Consider the following 25,706-nt stretch of genomic DNA (forward strand, 5'->3'; position numbering starts at 1 on the left):
TATCTTTGTTTACTTAATTGGCCACTTAGCGCCTGGCTCCTGAAGACCAGATTTTACCCAGATCAGACATAAATTAGGATTGAGATGTAAATTACCCCTTTGTTGATGGCTGGAGTTCCAACAGATACGTACCATGTTTTTAGATGGCACAGAAAGAGATTGATATGAGCAGGTCAAATGGCAGGGACATACGTTTGACAAATACCAGATACATTTCAGAGGCCTAATGACAATATGTTTGTAACAGGAGATACAAATAGAAAGGAATAATATATGTGATACAAAAGCACAATATATATGTTACAGGAACCTAATGATTACAGAATAACAAGCTTTTACTAAATCTAGTATATCAGTATTTTATATTCTATATTATTGTTTCCCTACAATGCTATATGGGAGGAAGCCATCTCTGGCACATTTAAGAGTTTTTGGAAGCAATGCGTGGGTGCATATTCCAAAAGCAGTTAGAAGAAAGGGACAACCAAAGGCTGCAAAGCTCAGGTTTATGGGCTATGAGCCAGGCTCTAAAAGCTATCATTTTAACGATGGGAGCAAAAGAATAGCGATTTCACGGTCTGCTAGCTTTGCAGAGCAAAATTGGAGCAGAATTTATGCAAATTTTTGGAATGATTCACTTAGTGACAGTAACTCACTTAGTGATGGTGTCAGCGTTCAGGGAGGAGAAGCTGAAAAAGATATGAAGCAAGAGAGGGTTGAAGCACAGGAGCAGTCAATGCCATGCAGGTCAGAGCAATGGAACAAGGGGATTCCACCTGACATGTTTCTGCTAGTAAGGTTAAAGTGTGTAATGTATGGTATGAGCCAAGAAACTATAAGGAAGTGTTGGCATTGCCTAGAATTGAACAAGTAAAGTGGAAAGAAGCCATGGACAAAGAAATGAAATCCACGGATGAACATAAAGTGTTCACATCTATACAGCAAAGCTGTAAGATGCAAGTGGGTGTACAAGAAGAAAGTACTGCCCAATGATGATGTCCAATATAAAGTAAGGTTAGTGGCACAAGGTATTTCACAGTTGAAAAATGTGCACTATGATGAGGTATTTGCGCTAACTGTAAAGAGTGAAAGCATAAGGCTGGCACTAGCATTGGCAGTGGCACATGGCCATAAAATTTGGCATTTTGACATAACCACTGCATTCCTCAATGCAGAATTAGAGGAAGAAATTTACATAGTTCAAGCACCAGGGTATGAAAGTAAAAGGCCTAACATGGTGTATAAATTGAACAAGGCCATTTATGGACTGAAGCAGTCAGTCAGGAATTGAATATCTGTCTAGATACTGCATTGAAAGGTCTTAGGTTCAAGAGTTGCAAGGCTGATGGTTGCACATACACTGGAAAGTTACAAGGTGGAGATTGTAAACTATTAACATTTGTGGGTGATCTTTGTTTCATTGCAAAGGATGTATCATAGTAAAAGGGTTCTCAGGTATTTGAAGGGAAATGTGAATGTGGGTCTTCAATTACAGGTATCTGAAGAATATTAAGGTAATTTGATTTTATGTCTACTCCAGTCATGAAGGGAGGAGTGTCAGAATATTCATGAGTGGGAAGATATGGTAACAAGGTCAGCCAATGAATAGACATAGCGACTAAGTCAACCAATTGAGAGCTGAGACAGACTGGAGCCAGGATGTGTCTTAGTCTGCAGCTTCTGATTCTGTGCAGAGAAAGAAAAATTGAAACTAAGCAGTGTGTGTGCAAGCTGTCTGCTGATCTGAGCTGAAATGAAACTGAAACTGCTTCAACTTACTTCATGTATTATTGTGTATATAAAGAAGTTAATGAATCCTGCTGAATCAGTTTATCTGTGTGTGTTTCTGGATTTGATTTTTGCAAGAAACTCTGACAGTAATCACTTCACATACTTTCATTTGAAGTAATGTGTAGTTACTTTACAAACTATTATTTTAGATTATATTTGATGGTTTATTGTTCTGTATCACTATAGTAGTTTAGGTTGCATTTTAGTATAGAGACTTTCTGCCATGTTGGTATTTTACCTTATTCGTTTTGATCTGATGTGTTGTATGTGATCTATATTATTACTGGTCATTGACTGAATATATACGCTGCATCTGCTTCTGGATAGATCCCATCAGTCGTGTGGTACTGACTCCTAACCCAACATTTGGCACTTGCAACCTCAAGAAACAAGCTTTTTCCCATTACTTCCTGCACCACTGCACTGGATGAAATATACATTCCAACACATTTTTCTTACAATTTTTTCCCCATTAAAAAGACTGATTGCCAATTTTCTGTCCCGTTTCTCAGCCCACATTTTGTACTAACCCAGATTGTATTTATGAGTTCTTGAAAACGTCCATGATTCCCATTGATAAGGCCAAAACAGAAGCACCAAGAAGAGAAGTGGGTTGGCATTACAGGACCTTGGTTGCAGCTTGCAAATGAAACAGATTGCAACGTGGTAGGACTCCAGGAAAGAAATTGCTGGGTTTAATCAACCTTAGCACAATGGTCACAGCAACAATGCACAACTCTGACAGAATTTCTGCTATGGTTACTATTATTGAGATTCTTTTTGGAGTTGGAAGCTTGTTCAGTTCTTTGTTTGGAATCTTTCACAGGTGTCCCGTTGCCGCCGATGTGGGGCCCGCTATGATCCAGTGCCATACGATAAAATGTGGGGCACAGCAGAATTTAAATGTTTATCGTGTGGCCATACTTTCAGGTGAGAAGCAAATCCTGTACGGCCTGGTATAGTTACCATCCCCAAGTCTTAGAAAGCCGCATATTTGTTAAATCTAGCAAACCAAAAATAGACAGCATGTTAGTTGATCATCTTTTATTAGGCCATTTGATATCTAGATCTCAGGATGATGTGTGCTGACATATCCTGAATGACAAGATGTGGAGGCCTTCAAACCTTTCCTTGGTGGTTTAAATAGAAGAGCTGTCTGAATTTTGGGAAAAGCAGCCTTCTTTCCTTGGGGAGAATTAAAAAATCCCAGTTTGCCGCTCAGAAATAGGATGCTCTGTGTGGTTTCTAACTGAACAAGCTAGAACTTGGGATGGCGCTTTTTAGAATCTTCAGTCTGTACATAGAACACTCCCATACCTAAGAAGCATCCGTTTGCATTATCATGATCATCAGAGTGTCTGGTGAAAGTGCTAGCCTAGAAATTAGAAGACTGAATTCTAGGCCTTCCTTAGGCCTGAAAGCCAGCAGGATGATCTTGGGCCAGTCACTCTGTCTCAGCCCAACCCAGCTCCCAAAGTGGTTGTGGGGAAAACAGGTAGTTCTGTGAGTTAGGTAACCATGTAAGCTGCTGAAAAACAAAATAATAGAACAAAATATTTGTCAATTGTCATAAGATATTATAAAGACACTAATTACCAGTCACCAGCACTGATGATATTATCTAGTTACGGTCATGAAATGTCTTCAAGAAAACAAGCAAGCTCAGAGAGTACCAAGGACCCCTCATTTCAATCCTGAGCTACAAATATTCTCCTTTATTAATAGTTCTAATATTTCTTATCACACAGGGAGCAATGGATGTGATGCTGTCCATTGGTATTGTAAGCTAGGTTGTGTCTTCCTTGTCCCGGGCGATGTTTGTTTATTTTGCAAAAATTTGCATGTTGCAGAATCTGTACAGTCTCACAACACTCTTTGAAGCATTAAAAGTTATATTTTCTCTTTAGTTCAGTGGCCTGAGGAAAAGATGTAAAACACAGTGCTATGAATTATAATAAAACCAGGCCATGGAGTGGAGATAGAATGAACAGGCCATAAAGTTTTATTGTAAGCTGCCCAGAGTCACATATGTCAGATAGGTGGCTATATAAACCAAATAAATAAAGGACCTACTTCTGCCTCCCCCATACAGGGGATCAGCTCAGATGGGGACACCATCTCCTTGCTTCCAGTGCCATACACCTGTACTCCCAAGCTGTATCCTCCCACCTCGAAAGTCCCCAGGACCCCGAGGCAGACAGCAGCATTCTTGCTTTGCAGAAGATTGCTACAACCGATCAGGTGAGATTGACCGTGCCCTGAAACTTCAGGATCCCTGCCATGCTCAATAGGAAGTATGTGTGGCGTCTTCTGGGATGCTATACAGAATTGATGTTGGTCATTGTCAGCAAAAAGGCAGTAAAAATGCGATTTTCACTTTTCCTTATTTAGCTGGTTTTAGTACCTTATAAAAAATACAAACAGCACCTTCTGCAGGGCTGTATGGAGTACTTTCTGGGGATAAATACAAAAATATGACAGCAGATAGGCAATTTTGTTGGACTCACAGGATTGTTCTGGTTATGGATTCCGTGCCCTCTATCTGAGTCAGCACCGGGACTTGAAAAGGATGTTACTGCTATCTGGAAAAGGTTGAAGTGGAGGGGGTAGGGAAGCAAGTTAAGCTAGGGTTCGGGTTTCAACAAATAGATCTCCAGTTTCATCACAGGGGTAGCAGTCAGCCATTATTATCTGATCTTCTCTTCTCCTGCAGAGCCTCATATTCCTGGAACCCATTGTGTTCATCCACGAAGCCGGATGAAGAATCACTTGCCAAAAGTCATCTGTCCCAGCGAAGTGCACGATAGCACTGGTTCCACAGTAGCCACTTGCATAAGCCAAGGCAGCTTGGCATGTTCAGACATCGATGACCTCATCTTAGAGGATCTGATAGAACAGGATGAGGAGAACGATAGCGAGGGCAGCAATTAGCCATCTGTAGGCTTGAGATGCCAACCATCTTGCAAGAGATGGACAGAAGGTTGCAAATTAGGGGAAATGGCATTTGTATGGAATCTTACTTTACGTTCCCCTGAGCTCTGTGTCTGTCTGTTCTAATCATGAAAAGCAATTTACTCCAAGTCCAATCTGACACTATGACAAAAGATATGACAGGAACTGGGGAAGCTTTGTCATCACCATGAAGCTCATAGACCTGCACTTTATGCAACCAAAATATTAAAGATCATGGAATGGGAGGATTCCTGTGGCAAGCAATAAGCCAATAGATGAAAAGAATAATTCTCATTGTGATATATTTTAATTCTTGAAATATAAAACCAAAAGACCAAATATTTTTCTTAATTAAAAAGGGCAAGCAACTACCCTCCAAAGTACTGGCATAATAATAGTAATGCTAATGAAGTATTAGTTATATCATATATAAACATTTTTCTCTGTATATATTAGAGCAGGACTGTCAAACTCACAGCCCGCGGGCCAGATGCGTCATGTGACGGCCACGTCCATGCTCGGTTTAGCAAAGGGGGAAAAAGTCCCGATACATCACGTGATGACATGAAAAATTATCCTTTTTAAAAGGTATCAGAGGGGTGGGGGGGAAGCTAATATATACAGTGCCTTACAATTGAGAGCATACTTGCTGATTTTAAAATGGAAAACGTTAGTATGTCTCCTACTGTGCAGATTTTTTTAAATCAGTGATGAATGCACATAACAAATTGCAATGTATCTTTTGTTGCCCTGGTATATTAAAATGCAAATTAAAATATTTTTCCTATGAAGATGTCTGATTTCACCAACAAATATCCTAATATTAATCTAAGATCAATCAGAAGTTGCCTGCTATACCACCTGAGAGAGGATGTTGAGAAGCTCACAATATCTTGACTACAACTATTCTCTTACAATTACTAAGTGGAACAGCAATTATTTAAGAAACATAAGGGTTAATTTGAAGAGACAAATGTCCCAGATTCTGTCTCAGGCATTTTCACATGGCAGTATCAGTGGATGTGTAGGACCTCTGCAGGAGACTCCAGGGAGCCTCACTCCCTCAGAGTAGACTATATGCTAGATGTCCAAGTTCTAATATAAAACACCTTGATCTAGACTCAATTGTATGTATAATATAGTTTTATGCATTCGCCTCTCATTCTTATTAGGGGAGAGCTGAGATGAAGACTTGCAGAGGGGAGTTCATAGTAGGGTGACACACAGATCTGCCTGAGAATCCCTTCTTTTTGCTGCTTTGCTACAGTTTTGTGATTGGACCGCCTGAATGGAAGGAACTGTACCTATATTTCTTTGTGAAGCTGTTAAGCCATTGCACCTCTTAATGGAATAAAGATCTAAGAGGGGTTAAAAGGATGCTTGAAAAACAAGTGGACAAGTCAGTGTTATCCATAATTCATCTTGTCTTCATTTGCAGGATTTGTGTTTGCATGTTTTTATGTTCAGGACTTTATTTTCTTTGAAATAGAATTTTAATCTGAGCGGGCAAGGGAAATAGTATATGAACCACATCCAGGGGTGAAATGCTACCAGTTCGGACCAGTTCATCCGAACCAGTAGCGGTGTGTGATTTGGGAACGCGAGGCTCCACCCACCCACCCGATTGTCATTACTTCCTGGTTTTAACAAGGAAATAACCTGTTTTTGACCTGCGCATGCGCAGAGGGTCTACGCACACACATGACGTGTGTGTGAGGAGTGCACACTTCCGAACCAGTTTCACCCCTGGCCACATCAAATCTTAAAAGATCCAGCAGAGTTAATAAAAGCACCCCTTCAAAAATAAACCCTGGGATGATAATATATTCACCAGGAAGTAAGACAGTGACCCAAGCAACCTCCACTTCATTGCTGAGTGAAGGCCAGTTTTACTTCCAGTTTCTATCTGTAAAAAGTGGGCAGGAAGACCAGCCCTTAATGTCCAAAAGTATATGGAGCATGCAGGCAAGTTGGAAATGACAGCATTACCATTGCAAGACTCCCAGTTGAAGCCAGACTGGAGAAATCCACTTGAGTAAATTTCGCCTTGCACAATGCACTGGACACCACTTGTCCTGGCAATATTTTTTCTTGCCCTACCTTCTCAACTCTACCTTGTGTATAAGACAGATCTAAGTTGTCTTTTCTTGTTCTGGTGATGAAAATATTTTTCCTGTATCTTAACACTTTCCAAGAACAGCCTCAGGTTGCATAAAATCTAATTTGTTTCTTTGGAGAACTGGGCCAATTGCAGGGACCAGGGCTAACAACAACAGGGAGAGCAAATTGGATACTAGTATCATTTTTTGTCAACTCAAAGGTGGGTGACGAGAACTATATCAGGAAAAAGTCAAAAATATTTTTAAAACGTAATTCTTTTACTACTATACAATATTGCTTTCTGCCACATGGTGTCTCAATATACTTTTTCTTTCTTTCTTGCCAGACTTTAAGGACTTTTAAAATGGTTTAAAGTACTATTTGAGATATCTTTGGCACTTTCTTCTTTTGATGAAAGATAAAAGCAATACTTTTTTATGAAAGCTGCAAAATGGCCTGAGAAGCAAGTGGGAGGGGGAATCTGTGACATACAAGGCTCTCAGCCAATCAGTGCATTGCACAGACAGTTAAAGATGTTTCTCCTGAGGTCAGATAATAAAAAAGCATGGTGTGCATCCAGAGTTCAGTGAATTCTTTTGTAAAGTACATCCATCTGGATTTTGGTCTGCTTTGTCATCTTTTCAGTGGATAAGAAAGGAACTTAGCTGCCTTGCGTAGACCGGATCATCATTACCACATTACGGATGGAGTAGGCACCACCACGAAACTCTGCCCAGTAGACTCCATCCTGATAGCGGCTTCGGTAGTGACCGCCCTTGTACCAGATGCCATTGAGATTGGAATGGGCGCACATATTGTACCACCAACCACCTTTCTGGTAATGGGCACAGTTCCCTAGGGAGAAAGAATAGGGGGCAGGGGGGGGAGATCAGATGTCAAACCATGAATTCAGATGCCATTAACTTTTGATACTGTAGGACAAAACCTGGAAGCCACTGTGTTACATAGAGCTTAACTGATGTTCTTTGGCCTAATTGAAATGACTTTTGCAGATAACACATTTAGACATCAAGCAAATCCAGCAAATGTTATAGAAAGGGAGGAAGGGAGGGAGGGAGGGAGGGAGGGAGGGAGGAAGGAAGGAAGGAAGGAAGGAAGGAAGGAAGGAAGGAAGGACATCACTGATTCTTGGCCCTACCTTCCACTGACTTCAGCCCAATCTAATATTAACATGTAATGCAATCTCCAAAAAATTACTGGGAAAATATTGCCCTTCCTTGGCAGGGAAAAGAGTGCCCACAATTTCTTAAGACCTTCAAAGGCTGCCATGCTTATCTTTAGTATGAGTGCATAAGAAATTCTCTTACATTCATTCCAGGCAACTTTGGGAAATAGATTATGAATTTTTCACAAATATTCCAGGAAAGTTATGAGCTGCTCTCTTGTAATTTGGAGTTTAATTAATGTAGTGCTGCATGTTTGTGCACCTATTTATATACTATACATATTATCCAAGCTTTGCTCAGTACTATATGCCAAACGTTATAAATGTTATACTGCATTGAGAAAGTATCAGTTTTAAATACCAAACACTATCTCATTATAACTAAGTATATATTTAATACTATGTTATTTATTCTATGTTTGTCCTCTTCTTTAGCCATATATACCAGCGTTCCCAGTTACTGTAATATATGGATTCTTTTTTCTCTCTTAGGATATACGTTAATTTGTCCAATTCGGCAATATCTTATTTATTATAAGTTGATCTGATGGTGTATTTACATTTTTCCAATGCTGGGCAAGTGCCATTCTCGCTGCTGTTGTAATATGGATGAATAAGTGCCAGTCTTGTTTGCCCACGTCTTTTAGTCTGATTCCAAGTAAGTAACAAATAGTTCAACGCTATTTGAACAAAAGGATTTACCGGGATGTAACTTTGAATAAGTATCTGGGGGTTCAATATGACCTCTGGTTAGTCCTTCTTTGTAGTTGTCTTTATGTGTTGTGTTGTGTACCTATATATAACTTATATCTGTTTGAAAATTACATTATATGTTTTTTTATTTGTAAATAATTAATAAAGATCTTTTTTTTTAAAAAAAAAAAGAGAAAGTATCAGTTGATCAGATAAATTTGGCTTAGAATGTGCCTTGGACAGCAACCATTTGCAGCTATCGCACTAATGCAAAAGTCATCCTTTCCCTCTCCCTCTCCAGTCTATCTCTATCTGTCATCGCTATCTCTATCTCTATCTCTATCTCTATCATATGTTCACCAATGCAGTCAGTATACAGTATGTTATCCTATACAAAACTGTACAATACAGTAAGTGATTATTTTTATCTTAGCAACTGCTTTGCCTAATGACCCACATGGCAGTCCCAATTGGGTTCACTAAATGAGGACTACCTGTAGATAGATGAGATGATGTTTTATCAGTGCAGTATGTTTCTCTCCAGTTTTACCTTGTGTGTCAAGCAGCATTTGGAATGAATATAACTTCCAATTATTGGAAGGTGGGGGGGGAGAAATAGTTGGAACCAATTTCGCAATGGTGGAAGATAAATGAGACAGAGAGAAAGATAATCGATTGAAAGTGAAATCCTTTAAATGTCCAGGCTCCCTTCTAGAAATCTGAGGCAGAATTAAGCAATTTTACTACTGCTGTAGAAATATTAATTTGCTTCCCACCTCAGTTCTCCTTTAATAGCTTGTGAACTGCACATTCTAGATTCTTGCTCTCCCTTCTCCTCAACAAAATGGGAAATAAGAGCCAACACTGTGCTTTAAAGACAGAAATAAAACCAATGGACCTCACTGAAGCTAATATGATATACCTTGGGCCAGAGTACACGTCAGCTGCTAAATCATAAAACAGACAACAATTTTATTTTGCAGCCATTCTGCCCCAAATAGAAAATTCTGTCTAGGCAAGTGGAAAACCCAGTTTGTGCTGACTTGCTATTTCTTTCCCTCTCCTTTTTCCCTATTATGATTGAGATAAATTACAACAAAAAGTCTTCAAAAGGAAAAGACAGATTAGCTGCACAAGGCCTTTTGAGTCTTCTACCTGGAAATCTTTGATTTTCCAGAAATAAAAAAAAAATAGTTTTGTCTCCTAAAAATGAAAGTTTCTGCTGAGGCAGCATATCTGACTAGATAATGCATTTTGCAGGAGAATAGAAGCCTCCAAGTCTCCTTGATGTACATAAGACAACATACGGCTTCTATAGGTCAAAATCTTTTAAACTGGCTGAAATTGACTATAAATATAATCATGGTCTTGGGACCAGTTTAATCTCTTAGTACATTTAACTATCTGGGCTTTTTTAAATTAAAGATATGGAAATACATACACTAAATGTGTCATTTTGGAAAAACAAGTTAACCCTTTAACCATTCTCTTCAGAGACAGAACAATTACCTTTCACAATATTCTATTCTAAGGTGACCAGATTTTAACATTGGTAAAGCAGGACACCATTGACAGGGTGGGGGGTGGGGGGGTGTTCTTTTTTTTTATTATTATTATTAAATTATTTATATGTATATGTATGTATATATATATATATATATATATATATATATATATATATATATATATATATATATATATATATATGTTTTTCTTCTAGCCAGGTTTTCCCTACGTAGCCAAGGTTTTTTTGTAGCTCCAGCTCAGTAGAATCTCATCTACTCGGTTCTGGGCTTTTTTCTTTTCTAACACCTAGCAAGCTCTCACTGCTAGGTGGGAGACCTAAATAGATCCATTTCTAGCTCGTTAGCTGTCATCAGTAGGCCACACCCATCTCCTCCCTGTAAAGGCATAGTATCAATTTTCTTACTTCTTCGTAGGGTTTATGTGTGTTTTTCTTCTAGCCAGGTTTTCCCTACGTAGCCAAGGTTTTTTTGTAGCTCCAGCTCAGTAGAATCTCATCTACTCGGTTCTGGGCTTTTTTCTTTTCTAACACCTAGCAAGCTCTCACTGCTAGGTGGGAGACCTAAATAGATCCATTTCTAGCTCGTTAGCTGTCATCAGTAGGCCACACCCATCTCCTCCCTGTAAAGGCATAGTATCAATTTTCTTACTTCTTCGTAGGGTTTATGTGTGTTTTTCTTCTAGCCAGGTTTTCCCTACGTAGCCAAGGTTTTTTTGTAGCTCCAGCTCAGTAGAATCTCATCTACTCGGTTCTGGGCTTTTTTCTTTTCTAACACCTAGCAAGCTCTCACTGCTAGGTGGGAGACCTAAATAGATCCATTTCTAGCTCGTTAGCTGTCATCAGTAGGCCACACCCATCTCCTCCCTGTAAAGGCATAGTATCAATTTTCTTACTTCTTCGTAGGGTTTATGTGTGTTTTTCTTCTAGCCAGGTTTTCCCTACGTAGCCAAGGTTTTTTTGTAGCTCCAGCTCAGTAGAATCTCATCTACTCGGTTCTGGGCTTTTTTCTTTTCTAACACCTAGCAAGCTCTCACTGCTAGGTGGGAGACCTAAATAGATCCATTTCTAGCTCGTTAGCTGTCATCAGTAGGCCACACCCATCTCCTCCCTGTAAAGGCATAGTATCAATTTTCTTACTTCTTCGTAGGGTTTATGTGTGTTTTTCTTCTAGCCAGGTTTTCCCTACGTAGCCAAGGTTTTTTTGTAGCTCCAGCTCAGTAGAATCTCATCTACTCGGTTCTGGGCTTTTTTCTTTTCTAACACCTAGCAAGCTCTCACTGCTAGGTGGGAGACCTAAATAGATCCATTTCTAGCTCGTTAGCTGTCATCAGTAGGCCACACCCATCTCCTCCCTGTAAAGGCATAGTATCAATTTTCTTACTTCTTCGTAGGGTTTATTCTACTGAGCTGGAGCTACAAAAAAACCTTGGCTACGTAGGGAAAACCTGGCTAGAAGAAAAACACACATAAACCCTACGAAGAAGTAAGAAAATTGGTTTTAAAAGTTTGGGGTTTTAAATTTGTCGGGGCCAAAATTATTTAATTTGATTTTATTCTATTTTTTAAATTTTGTATTGTATGTGTTTTTATTGTCTGGCTGTGCACCGCCCTGAGTCCTTCGGGAGTAGGGCGGTATAGAAATCTAATAAATAATAATAATAATAATAATAATATATATTTAACTGCCCACTGGCGGTTAAAAGGAAGAAACAGCTGCGATCACACACATTGCTCCTAGAAGCACAAAGCCGAGAACACCAGCCTGAAGATGACGAATGAGACTTTGTCGAAACGTTGCCAAGACACCTCCAATTTTACACGGGAGAAAACCTGAATAACCAAAGACATATATATATAATATATATTTTACTGATAAAGAAATAAAGAGAGACTGGTATAGATCTATTTCAAGCTCCTTAGCTCTCACCAACCAACCCCACCCTTACTTGGAGAGAGAAAGTAAGGTTGGGGCTGGCTGGTGAGAGCTAAGGGGCTTGAAATAGATCTATACCAGTCTCCCTTTATTTCTTTATCAGTAAAATATATTTGGTATAGAAAATGGTTTGTCAGGGTTTTTTCCTATGTAGATCAAGTTGTTTACATGGCCATAGTGGGGTGATATCTCAAATCACCACTTTCAGGCTTTGTCAGACATCTTGTGTTGTTTGTTCTGAGACTTATGGGAGACTGGGATAGCACTATTTCTGTCTTTTTGGAGTCAAAGTGATATCTCAATATCACCCCACTATGGCCATGTAAACAACTTGATCTACATAGGAAAAAAACCCTGACTAAAAAAGTATTATACATTTGAACCTATGAATTAAAAGAATATATATTATATATATCCCTTTTAGGGATATATCCACAATTACACGGGAAGAAACCCGAAATATTAACTACACACACACACACACACACACACACACACACACACACACACACACATATATATATATATATAAATTAAATTATTATTATTATTAAAGTTTAACATTATAAAATTAACAAAAATAATATAAAATTCATATCCTGGCTAAATAGCCACATGGCCGCCGAAAACCGTATATTCCCTTCCCGTTCTCCCGCCATTCCCTAGCTTGTCGTGCATTCTTTCCAAAAATCGGGACTTTTTTAAAATGCCGCGGGACGCGGGACAAATTGTTAAAAATCGGGACTGTTCCGCCAAAAGCGGGACACTGGTCATGTTGCTCTATCCTTATATTCTGCACACGTTGATTTAGTTGAGCGATCAATGTGAAGCGACTTCCATATTTTGGCCACAAATTTATATTGATGATTCTAGATGGCATAGTTCTACTCCAAGTCCCATCACAACAGCTTTCTCCTGCTTTACCATCATGTGGAAGCAACCAGTGGGATGCCCCATAGGACAGCAGGTTCTGATTTCTGCCTCATCCCAACTGGCTGATGTTGAGCTGAAGCCTTCCTCTCAGTTTTCATGAGGAAACAAATAGAAGGCTCCCACCCATCAATCTGAGCTCCAAGGAGAAAGAAAGTGATTAAAATACAATGAGTATAAACTCTTCTCTATACAATTCATAGTGGCATCCATAAGGGCCCTTTCTTCTATTTTCCCTACAACAATAACCCTGTGAGGTGAGTTGGGTTGAGAAAGAATAACTGGCCTAAGCCAGATTTCATGGCTAATGGAAGATTGTAATTTACAGCCTTCTGGCTTCTAGTCCACCTCCTTAAACATTACACCAAACTATTTTTATCAATAGTCTTTCCTGCTCAGTTTTTGATGTGTCCTTCCAGTAGTTTCTGCCAGCAATTATGCCCTCTTACCTGAGTAAGCATCATGGTCATGATCAAGAGTGCTGAACTGTCGGCCATTGTGCCAGGAGAGAGAGTCTCCAGCACTGCCCTGATATTTTCCCAGCCGTAGCCGATAGAAGTCACTCTCAGGCTCCAGAGCAAAGGTATTGTATTCAGCCTGTGCCTGTCGCCCACTCCAGTCTTCCATTAATATACGCAACATGTATGAGCTCTGGTGGGTCAGCAAGTGAATGGATTCCAGGCCCAGCCAGTGTTCCCCTTCCAGGTTCCCAAAACCATTCTAAGAAAAACACAGCAAGCAAATGATTAGCAAAGTGGCATTAAGGCAGATGACTCTCTGGAATCCTTCTGTAGTGGGAAATTAGGAATTTCATTCACAGAACATACACTCATACAATGCCAGGTCAATATCCAAAATAATCTGCCATCTGGGCTCAATCCCATCTCCTTCCGTTGCAAAGAGATCATCTGGTACCTCTGGAGCCATGAGGATGCTTAAGAGAACATCCCTATGTCCTTGGTATGCTACTAAGGCAAAATGTGTATCTTTGACTTAATGTGTTTTGTGTATCATGATTTATAGCTTAACATTATGGAAGAATCCATTCATTAAGGCTTTCTCAAAAACTAAAGTACAAACAATCTTAGCTTGGATAACCCAATTCCTTCTCATTGAAGATAAATATAAATTTATAACCATTTTTCTATAATGATAACCAGGTCCCAAAATACATATGCCTGAGTCTTCTGCTTTGAGGTTCGTGAATGCTACTTATAACCATCTACTGAAGTTCAGTTTATGAACCTGGCTCCTAGTTTCATCATGTATGGCTCTTCATCATCAGGCCTGCTGTGTGACTTCAGCTCTCTAATGCTAATTTCCAGTAAGCGTGCATCCTGCAATTCTTTCTACCTAACTATACCCACAATGGATATCCTTCCGCCTCACAGCTCCTCTCTTTGTAGGGGCACCAGGAGCCACATCCTCCAACCTTGTAATGCTGCCAAGTGGTAAAGAAATTGACTGATCCATCCTGTCGCCGCTGAATGACCGTCCAACCACCTCCATCATATTCCTGGTCACACCAGACCTGGATGATACCCTGGGCATGAGCTGGTTGTAGCATGATGATGCCACTGGGTTGGCCATCCTGTTGAGCTGCTTGACAGTCAGACCAAGGCCCTGCACAGAAAACAAAATAAAGCTTATTCCAAAGTGACTGATGCTGTTGTGGCTTCTAGAAAAACACTACATTTTGGTCTAAGGAACCACTGTTGATATTTTGCCTTGTGGCAGGCATGCCTTTAATCATAAACCACATTTTCCATAGAAAGACTCAGACAGAGGGAATGTCTCCCATGCACTGAGGGCCTCCTATGTACTAAGAAGCCATGCTCTGGCATTTAGGTCCTTGTCAGTTTTGAAAGCCTACCAACAAATCACTGGTTTCTCTTAGCAAATACTGTTTGATGCTCAGCCAAGCTAGAACATCAGATCAAGGACTTGGATCTCCAAGATGAAAAGGATGGGATGTAGTTTCAGTGTAGACTGCAATCTTTTTTTATTTTTATTTGGTTCTGGTCAACAGATGCTTTGTGGAAGAAGCAGGAGGCCCCATGAATAAGTAAGGGTGAACAGTATTGGGCAGGGAGAGGCTATAAAGCCAATACTCTGCATTGAGAGTATGAATGCTTCTTCTAAACTATAATAAGCTATTCATAGTGGTTTATAATTCTACTTCAACTTTCAAAACCAAACTAATAAATCTGCGGAATGGAACATCCCTTAGTTGGCAGTCTCAAAGTATACTAGGAATAGCATGAAGCACTTGCAGTTTATATTTTGGGCCAGGGGATAAGGTAGTGCAGAGAAAAGTGGCGAATTATTTACAAGGTAAAGAATACTTGGGATGTCCATGCTTTGTCTGTATGAACATCCCAAGAATTCTATATGTTACATGTTAATCTATACTTCACACAGATAAGTAGCATTAAACTGTTCCTGGACTGATTTACTTCAAATTATGGGTGGAATAATTGCATAGCTGAACCCTATAGAAAATGAAACATAAATCATCATACCAATGTCATATAGAAATGTTAACTCAAATTTCTCTCACTGGGGGGCGGAGAGGAAGTAAAGGAACACTGCATTATCCTCTTTAGGAATAACTTTACCTCCCCAATTGGGTGACCTAGAACCTGGTCACTTCTCATCATGGCAACAGACTGCTAAACCCAACTTTAGCTATGTTTCTTGGCAGTTGTGTGCTCCCTCACCTGTAGATTTGGTGGGCCCAACAGCAGGGAGCAGAGGAGTGTCATCCAGTGGAGAGGGAGCCTTGTCAGACCAGTGCTGGGCAGATGCTGTCTGGTCTCGCTGGATGTCATTGATGGTGTCCAAGTGGGCTCTGCTTTCATTGGAGGTGACTGCAGGGTTGTGAGGTACCACTGGTGCCAAAGGTGGCTGTGTGAAGAGGAGGAGCAATCTCATCCAACAATCATATCCTCAGGGAGCAACATCCAATTTAGACCATCTCATCTGAACTCTACAACTCTTCCTATGCTGTTTTTTTGGGGAAAATGTTTCCCCAGAAAATGGATGAGTCATGGATAAGGCAGACTTGCTGTTGGCTGCTTATAACACAACCTGTTACAGAGAGCAACTCAAATATTTTCGATTTGTGGGGGAAGGTGGGGATACATCTGTAGAAGTCCATCCTTCCTTTGCCCGATGCTCTCCACAACACATTTGGAAAGCATGAAATTGGTGAAGGCTAGTTTGTGAAGAAACCAAAAGGTCTCAACCATACAGCAGTGCATTTGAAGAGCATTATGTCCCCATAGAATAGCTGTGTACATTTGTTTCTAAACAATATTTAAGAAAGTAGATGATTAAAATGAAAGCAAGATTCTAGATCTGAAGTGTGGAGGGGGAAGTCTTTTGCTCATCCCACTCTGGTGGTCTGAAAGCAGATTAACTTGGAATGCTGCAAATGTGGGTGGTGCAAATCATATCGGCTTTCACCCTATGATTACTGTCACACAGGCTTCCTGTGGGTTCATAGGAATTGATGGATAACACAGTGCAACAACTTCTTTGGGGTTTTTGGATGTGGGTAATTTATTAAAAAAAACATCAAGGCTAATGGCACCAATTAGTTTAGTCTTCCCCAGTCTAGCTCTGGAAGCAGAATTTACATTTAGCTATCTCCGTTTCAGTGTTTGCTTCCAGTAATGCTGCCACACAGTTTTTAAATTGCAGAGAGAATTGAGTATCATCGTCTTAAATTTTCTCTAACTGCATGTATGCTTGCACGCAATAATGTTATTTTAACAGAAATCTCCACACAGTTATTTTGAATTGCTCAGGAAATAAGGAAAGGGCAAAGTATATGCTGGCCAGCCTCCATTCTCTGCCTTGGCTCTGACATGTCTTTCCATTTATCTTCTTCAATCCCTCAAATCAGTTGAGTAGAAAAAGCTCCTCTGAGCATCCTTCTTTTTAGAACTTCAGTGAGTCCAATGGTATCCATGGGTGTCTGGGGTCAAAATTAACAAGAATGGTGGCTGGTGCATTGTACTACAACCCTTCTAAATCTGTACATGACATACTTGCAGTTTTAATTGGGATGCTCCATCTCCTATCTTGTTGATTTGACTCTAGCAAAATTGCCAAGTAAAAATTTCCAGATGTCATCCAACAGCTCTCTTTATGAGTTTCTTTGGAATTGTTGTCAGACACACAAATCTTCAGTAACATAACACTGCCCAGTGCAAATTAAGTTGATTAGCCTTGATTACTCTTTATTAAAACAACATATCCAGTGTTTCCCAATCTGGGGAAACCTTTCCCAACTTTTAAGATGTGTGGATTTCAATTCCTGGAATTCTCCAACATGTTGGAAGTTGAACTCCTCAAATCTTAAAGTTGCCAAGATTAAGAAATCCTGATCTAAATGCATCTTATTTTTAGATTCTTCACCCACAAGTACTCCAGACAATTGATTTTCACAAAGAAATTGAAAGACAGAGGTCTTTGGCAGGTTTAGAGCGCTGAGAGACAAGGGAATGGCATCTTTGTCCAAAGCAGGTTGGTGTCTTTAAAAGGACACTGGTTTTGCATACAGTATTTCCGTTTCAAATCACTTTTGGAAATTGCTTGTTAATTGGTTTTCAGCTATTAGAAATCTATCGATAGTCAAGTCTGAAAACACAAGGAGGGTTTCCTTCAATTCTGAGCAAAACCATTTTAAATACAAATTTAAGGACTTAAACTGTCCTTAAACCCCCAAAAGCAGCAAAAGGGTAATTAGAACCGATTGTGGAAAGTTACAAACAGATTAAGGGTCCAGATGGATTTGAAATAGGATTTTGAATGATAAAAACCCGTCTCCTGGGGAAATACTTTTCATCTGAATTCTTTTAAAAACAAAATAATAAAACTTTAGAAATGATATAGTAGAGGGAGCCAGAAAGAACTAAGATCACAATTAAAGGAATTAATTTTGAGAGTGTCTGCCTCTATACATAGACTGTATTTAAAAAGTGCTATAGAAATTATCTGACATGATTGAGACTGATTTGAAAGTCCATTTTAAAATGACATGTTACATTAATGACTTAGAAAAAGTTGTTATATTGGACATACAAAAGAAACCAGCTGATGTCTTAATAATTAAAAGGGGTAAAGAAATAACAAACCAAGAGAGTAACCTAGATAATTTTCCTATATTGGTTTTACAAAAGAAGCTTATTAAAGCTATGAAGAAGTTTTCTGAAAAGAGATAAATAAATAAATGAATAAACAAAGAAAGAAAGAAAGAAACAAATAAGATTCAAGTCTTACAACATTATGTAACGGGACTAAAGTTCAAGATTGTTAAATTAAAAGGAAGGAATATAAAGTTGATTTTTTGATCAAGGTTAAAATAAACATGTTGTTAAACCCTGATGAAATTTGCTGACATCAGAACTGAAATGATGCAATTTTATGCTAATTTTCCATGGAGAAAGTATGATTTTAGAAAATTCCAGTTTCAAATTAAAAAAAAATCAGCTACTATTATCCTCATAATCCTGAAACGATGCTTCTTTCTACCCTGCCTACCCTCTTGTCCTCTCTCTGGTTCCTGGGTCCCAGTTCCCTCTGGCCAGTACCTGTGGGGGCACTTCCCTGCCCGCTCTTCCTTGCTGGCACTCTCTCTCTAGGCGACTGATGAGGGCACTCTGATTGTTGACAAGGACAGCCAAAGCATTGTACTTCCCCTCCAGTTGACGATAACTGGCTGCCACCCGTGCAGCCTCAGCAGAAGCATTGGCTACACGCCATTCCAGCTGAGAGGTCTGCACTGGCCGTTCTCGTCGCTGAAGGATTTCATGAAGCAGCTGAGTATAGAGCTGGGTCACCCGAGCATTGACATTACGGCTTTCCTTGCGTAATGCCTTGACCTCGCTCACCATGGCTCCGTCCACCTCCACCAGTCGCCGTAGTTCATTCATTTGGGCCTGCTGCCGGCTCAGCTGGACATGGAGCTCTTCCACTTCACTACGGTTGGGACCTGGAGGTTCAGGGGGAGGACGTACGCTGCTCCAGCACACTGCTCCCGTGAACTTCTGCTGGGGCAAGATGAAGGTGTAGGTACATCTTGGTCCAGTGATTGGTTCAGGACCTGAGAGAATTGGCCTGGCCAGGCTCAGTAACAGCAGCACCAACACTGAGGATCGAGGCTCCATACTTATGGGAAAAGAGGCAAAAGCCACCAGCAGGGTGGATTGGAAACAAGTCCTCCTCTCAGAAGACCTACAAAGCAGAGGACAAACAGCTTCAGTTCAAACCCAATAAGGCCTTAGCAGCAAAGAATGCACAATAAAGCCGCCTGTTTACACAAATGATACAAAACTTGCATTGGGCCTTCCCTTGCGTTTTTTCGTTATCATAACTCATGAGAGGAGAAAACTCTACTTTGCATGTCAATATTTGGAGCCAACTGAAAAAAAAACCTGATATAAGTCTCACACGTGAGATGGCTCAAATTCTCAGACATCTCTCTTCTGTAAGTGAGAAGCAACCAAGACAGAAACTCTGAAGGGTGTTCCCATCTTACAAACTTCACAATTGGCAAATAACCAGTTTAGATTTGGATTAACATTGCAATGGGATTTGAGAGGGAAGGAGAGCAAGAGATAAACCCTGGACAGATGAGGCTTCTAGTTCCTGTGTAAACAGAGCGTCCACTCCCAGGCCTCTTGGGCAGTTCCATCTGGATTTTATCACAGCTTCTTTAACCCCCCACTCCTTCTCCCTGTCCCTCTTCTCATGCTGGCTTTCAAGAGCAGAAGAAGAGATTAAAATAGCTGTGGGTATTTATTGTTAGCAGTGGGAGAGTTGGAACCAGCCAATATGACTAATTTCAGACAAGTCGGTTAAGAAAGGACTGAAAATCATTACACCGTCTTGCAATCTCTGTCAGCCAGATACTGCATAAAGTTACTCAGAAGTAAGTCTGAATAGATTAAAGGGACATGAGATTCTTGCAAAACTCAGGAAGTCCTTGTAGGTATTAAAAATATAGTTTGAACATAAAAGACTAAAAGAATGTAAAGTCTTTGCAAGCCTAGCTATGAGAGCTACTAGTTATTGACACATAAGGACCAGTGGGAATCTCCCATTTGCCAAAATAATTTCATTGCAAGCAATTCATTCCATTTTTTCCCAAGATATGCCTTGCAAGAGATCAGATACAAGCCAGTTTCAGATGTAATCCGATGCACTTGCTTTCTAAGCCACATTTAATTAGCCACACACTGCTCAGTAAGAGCAAAAAATATGTATTTGCATTCAGTGTATTTTACCTTCAGCTTTTTAAAGCATCAGTTGAGAAGGAACTGATCACTATTTAGTTTACGTCTGAAACAGAATTTTAACACACCTTTCTCATGTGGCCTTGAGGAAAAGTCCTTGACTTACAACCATTGATTAAGTGACTGTTCGAAGTTACAATAAGTCACATAAGTGACTTATGATGTTTTTCATACTTACTACCATTGTAGCCTCCCCTTGGTCACATGATCTAAGTTCGAGTATTTGGCAACTGGCATGTTTTTATGACAGTTGCATTGTCCTGAGGTCATATGATCACCATTTGTTACTTTTCTAGCTGGTTCCCGGCAAGCAAAGTGAATGTGGGAAGCCAGATTCACTTAACAACTGCATGATTCACTTAACAACTGCATGATTCACTTAACAACTGTGGCAAAAAAAATGAGAAAAAACTCCCTTAGCAACTAGGTGTCTCAGTGGCTAAGACGCTGAGCTTGTCGATCAGAAAAGTCGGCAATTCGAATCCCTAGTATAGGTTTGCATGGGGGTTGGACTAGATGACCTCCAAGGTTCCTTCCAACTCTGTTACTGTTAACTGTCTTGTATTTTGCTCAATTGTGATCGTAAATTGAGGACTACCTGTATTTGCTTAGAGGAAACTTGCTCTATTGGTGCCATTGACCAATATTCTTCCATTAAATATCAGAGAAGGATTTTTTTCCTCCTCTTTCAAGATTGCAGCAAAAGCATCGAATTCCAGCCCTTCCCCAATACACCTCGTCTCTAATCCCGATAATCAATTGTCATTCATTTGATAGTATTTGCATGAAAACATTATCTTATACATTAGATAATGTATACATTAAAGATGCATTTAATCATCTTTTTAATCAAGCAGTTTTTCTTGAAATGTGGTCGTAGGATCTCTGGGGGTCCTCATGACCTCTCAGAGGTCTGAGAAATCAAAATTATTTGCCAGTCTATATTGAAAAATAATAAACATTAAAATCACATCAAGCGAATGTGAGAAACACTAGTGGTAGTGAATGTGTGAATTTTAACTTTTAATATGATAAATATCAATAAACGTAAGCCATACAATCAAAAGCTCTTTTGGGGTCTTCCATAATTTTTAAAAATGGGAAGGAGTCCTGAGAGAAGAAAGTTTAAGAAATTCTACTCTAGACAATCTTTTCTTCTGCCTTTGGCATGAGCTTCTGAACCAGCTGCCTCCATGTTTCCAAATTCCTAACCTCAATTTGAATGGAGAACATAAAATCTGAGAATCGAAATGTAATAGATACTTGTTTCGATACACTGTATGGTACATCTATGACTTTAACAAAATCCACAAAAAAAGCACAGCATTAAGTATGTACTATGTGATGTATTAAAGGCAGCTTTAACGTGGAACTTAAAGAAGAGCATAGCAAGGCTGGAAATCAAAACATTATAGTCTCAACTCTCACCTTTTTTCACTCATAGATCAAGCAAGGATGCAGTCCTAAATATACTTAATTGAGAGAAATAATTACTAAGTACAGTTGTATTTATTTCTGAGGAATGTAAATAAAATTGCATTAATCTGGCTTTAGGGCTATAATAAATTTGAATTGATAGAAGAGAATATTTGTTGGGTTGAACTTTGGGATGTATGTGTGTATGTATAATTAAATCATGAGCCTCGAGCCAAGCTTCAAAAGAAATCCAGTTATGTATTAAGAGCTTCATGTCAGCACGTTCCAGGTGAAGCCAATTCTGACCCCTGTAATTTACGGCCCCAATCATGAACCTGTTTCCCTCCTCCCCCCAGGGTATGTCATCAATCACATTCCCCAATGGAGCAATTTTGCAGGAGATCACTCCCTTCTGGCTGCTGTTGGTAACCCTGGGAGACAGCCTTGAGAGAGATATGTCTGGAATGTGTTCCTGTCTTTGCTGCCATGCTGCTTCATTGGTTTCCCATCCCCCTTGCCTATGGCATCTCGAGACCTGCAAATAAAATTATTGTATCAATAGTAACAGGCGCCTGGGGTCCAATCCCAAAACAATTGGAGCACCACTTGAACACCATCCGCGTTGACAAAATCACCCTCAGTCAATGGCAAGTGAGGGTACTTGGAACAGCTTACATCCTGTGACAAGACCCTTAACACCATCAAACATCAATATCTGCCTATCCCAGGTCCTTGGAAAGGACTCAATAGGTGGATCAAAATGCCGAATACAGTCTGAACATCTGATTTCTGCAATGAACCATAATACAGATAGTCCTCTACTTACAACAGTTCACTTAGTGACCATTCAAAGTTACCACAGCACTGAAAAAAGTAATTTATGACCATTTTTCACACTTATGACTGTTGCAGCATCCCCATGATCATGTGATCAAAATTCAGACAGTTGGAAATTGACTCATATTTATGACGGTTGCAGTGTCCTGGCATCAAGTGATCAACTTTTGCCCCTTTCTGATGAGCAAAGTCAATAGGGAGACCAGATTCACTTAACAACCATGTTACTAATTTAACAACTGTAGTGATTCATCTAACAAATGTGACAAGAAAAGTCATAAAAGGGGGGAAAACTCACTTAGCAACATACATTTTGGCCTCAATTGTGGTCATAAGTTGAGGACTACCTTTACTTTGCACATTGACAAAATTTCCATCTATCAATTACAAAAGATTATACTCTTAGATTTTACACAGATACTATGCTGATGCATTACAACATCTTAGGTTCTTGGAAAGAATTTGATGAATATTAGCTAAAGAATTGGCAGCTGTGACTTCACATTGTTATGAACAGATAATAATAATAATTTATTATGTATATCTGCCTTCCATTATCCATATGAGATAGTCTCTTTCACATATTTATAAAATGAACTGACCAAACTCTAAACAGACCCAGAATTGCTACCCAGGGGAAAATTACTTTATTTAATTATTGCATGAGCAAGTTGTTTTCAATTCTAGCAATCCAGGGGTGAAATCCAGCAGGTTTTGATAGGTTCTGGAGAACCGGTAACAGAAATTTTGAGTATTTTGGGGAACCGGCAAATGCCACCTCTGGCTGGCCACAGAGTGGGGTGGGAATGGAGATTTTGCAATATCCTTCTCCCAGGAGTGGGGTGGGAATGGGGATTTTGCAGTGTCCTTCCCCTGGAGTGGGATGGGAATGGGGATTTTGCAGTATTCTTGCCCTGCCACGCCCAACAAGCCATACCACACCCAACAAGCCACGCCCACAGAACCGGTAGTAAAAAAAATTGGATTCCACCACTGTAGCAATCCCATATATTTTTTTGCTGTCCAATAACTTAGTGGTTCTCAATCTTTTCTTCACCACGTACCCCCTTTAAATATCTTTTGTGGCCATGGACCATAATCATGGACCCCAAAGACTTAACTCAAGATTTAAATCATAACATTTCTTCAAGCCTTCACACACCCCCTGTGATGACATCATGGCCCCCCAGGGGTCTGTAGACCGCAAGTTGAGAACCACTGCAATAACTTATATCCTGCCTCTTCTTAGGTATCTAGGTATCTCTAGGTAAAATAAAAACATGTAAACCATATAAAACAAAGATTCAAATCATCAAAATAAAACCCATTGTATTGGCGTCTAAACCACACAATAGTCCTCCTTGGATTGGCTGCATCCATTTAACTTGCATCTTCAGCCCCAAATCCCTGAAGAAAATGTCTTGAGCTCTTCCAGAAAGAGCAACATAACTTTATCAATATGCAATTAGAATAGATGAGTAAGTCGAATTCCCTAGTGAGGGGTCTGTCATTGAGAAGGTCAGATTCCTGGCTCTCTCCCCTTTGACCTTTCCTGAAAGATGGTTTCTCAGTCTGTACTTCTTAACCCAGAAGTTAACCCAGAAGTTAACTCAGTCTGTACTTCTTAACCAGACTCTACCTCTGGTTCAGGTAGAAATGTTGGTATCGGTTCAATATTTTACTATCATTTGAATTCCTACTTCTGAACAGAGAATTGAGCCTGTAGGATGTAGGACTGGGGAGAAGCAAGCAACGCTATCACAAATCTGCCACTAACGCGACACGAGGCAACACCATACGAGCAATGGTATGGAAGGAAGTGCAACCAAGGACACTTTCAAGAGTTGAGTCTATGTCCGCATTGTTTGGATATGGAAAGCTAATTTCCTACTAATTGGTTTCATGTTACTCAATTCCATTTTGTTGTGAAGATTAAACAGTTATGCACACCCCCACACAATATTTATAAACAGAATAGATTATTTCCTGCATAGACACACTGCTCCTTGTACACAAAGCTTCTCCAAACCAAAAGGCAAAAGGAATAAAAAAAAAATAACCCACATTAATAACCTTGTTCTATATATAGATGAGAATTGGCAGTTTTTTTGAAACTGCTGGAGAAGGACTTCTGTGTAACTTGTCTTCTCAGTCTATTTGTTCAATGTCCCACTGTCTTACCTGCATGCTGTTGACCTCCGTGTCCAAAACAATAACCAGCTCTTTCGTTGCGTGAACCCACGTCCTTCGCTGAAGCAATGAGAAGAACCCCCTAATCCTAGACTTCAACCTCTCAGCAGACCCCGTCTGTCTCTCACATCATGCGTCCTGCCAGCGCCAGGAAAAAGTGTTAAATTCTTTGTGCTGCACACTGCAGACCATCAGGATATGATTTCCAGCTTCCTCTTAAGGCAGTCATAGAACTGTTTATAATAAGAATTAAAGGCATGGAGTGTGTTCCCTTCCCCTTGTTGCTCTCCAGATAGTTTGTCGAATTAACCCTTTTTCTGCATTAACATGATATTCTGAATTGTGGTGCAGGCAAATGGGCTGGGTTTTCACAACTTTTTCACTCTCTCACATAACTAACCAAATGAGCACGTTGTATAAATATAGCCACTGGGTCTTTAGCTACCAGGTGAAGTATACGGTATTTCTTAACTTACAACAGTGATTGTGACCAGACTTTCCATTGTTATGTGATGCGGTCATAAAGCAAAGTGTGCAAGAAGTGCCGGTCCAGGCAGGGAATTTCAAAGGAGGGTCATAACCACCACATGATGCCTTTATAACTCCAACTGGCCGCTGAATTAATGGTAAGTTGAAGACTCAAATGGTAAGTAAATATATGTTTGTGTACACCTAGGCATCTATTCTATTTGGGAGATGAATAGCACATCATCTAGAACACAGATGTCAGAGAGAAGGAAAGAAGGCAACAAGGGAAACTAAAAATCATGCTCAGGTAAATTCATCTAAGGTCAGAATATACCATACATATCAGGTAAAATTTGCTCTGTTTCAATCTTTATCGGAAAC

The 25,706-nt window shown here is 39.8% G+C and overlaps 2 protein-coding genes across 4 annotated transcripts in view; one reads left to right on the forward strand and one right to left on the reverse strand.

Annotated features, from left to right (window-relative positions):
- SHFL (shiftless antiviral inhibitor of ribosomal frameshifting) overlaps nucleotides 1-7,624 on the forward strand; it is a 34,465-nt gene extending 26,841 nt beyond the window's left edge. Inside the window, exons 7-10 of one of the 3 annotated variants that reach the window (XR_011600050.1) lie at nucleotides 2,618-2,721; nucleotides 3,884-4,032; nucleotides 4,505-5,331; nucleotides 7,489-7,624. Coding sequence is in view for 1 of the 3 variants with exons in the window: in XM_070938192.1 (XP_070794293.1) it covers nucleotides 2,618-2,721; nucleotides 3,884-4,032; nucleotides 4,505-4,722 (471 nt within the window). In the remaining 2 variants the exon portion in view is untranslated. Of the gene's footprint in view, nucleotides 1-2,617; nucleotides 2,722-3,883; nucleotides 4,033-4,504; nucleotides 5,522-5,915; nucleotides 6,033-7,488 lie in introns of those variants that run through there. The other 2 variants (XR_011600049.1, XM_070938192.1) reach the window with 2 other exon arrangements.
- ANGPTL6 (angiopoietin like 6) lies at nucleotides 7,119-25,048 on the reverse strand. Its single transcript, XM_070938191.1, has 6 exons — nucleotides 24,849-25,048; nucleotides 18,711-19,353; nucleotides 15,831-16,017; nucleotides 14,543-14,733; nucleotides 13,560-13,830; nucleotides 7,119-7,698 (listed from the first exon to the last, which is right to left on the reverse strand). The coding sequence occupies exons 2-6, from the start codon at nucleotides 19,284-19,286 to the stop codon at nucleotides 7,505-7,507; spliced, it is 1,419 nt and encodes a 472-aa protein (XP_070794292.1). The 5' UTR covers nucleotides 19,287-19,353; nucleotides 24,849-25,048; the 3' UTR covers nucleotides 7,119-7,504.
- Between the last annotated feature and the right edge of the window lie 658 nt (nucleotides 25,049-25,706).

The sequence above is a fragment of the Pituophis catenifer genome, unplaced genomic scaffold (genome assembly GCF_029215685.1).
Source record: "Pituophis catenifer annectens isolate HBS135680 unplaced genomic scaffold, rPitCat1.0.hap2 SCAF_2, whole genome shotgun sequence".
Classification (NCBI taxonomy): Eukaryota; Metazoa; Chordata; class Lepidosauria; order Squamata; family Colubridae; genus Pituophis; species Pituophis catenifer.

What these genes read in the sequence shown, in the direction of transcription:
- ANGPTL6 (XM_070938191.1), bottom strand. Translation starts at nt 19,286, where the DNA reads ATGGAGCCTCGATCCTCAGTGTTGGTGCTGCTGTTACTGAGCCTGGCC. An exon ending in TGGGCCCACCAAATCTACAG is followed by an intron (nt 14,734 to 15,830) that starts GTGAGGGAGCAC and finishes TTTTCTGTGCAG; the next exon opens with GGCCTTGGTCTGACTGTCAA. An exon ending in CCACTTGGCAGCATTACAAG is followed by an intron (nt 13,831 to 14,542) that starts GTTGGAGGATGT and finishes TGTTTTTCTTAG; the next exon opens with AATGGTTTTGGGAACCTGGA.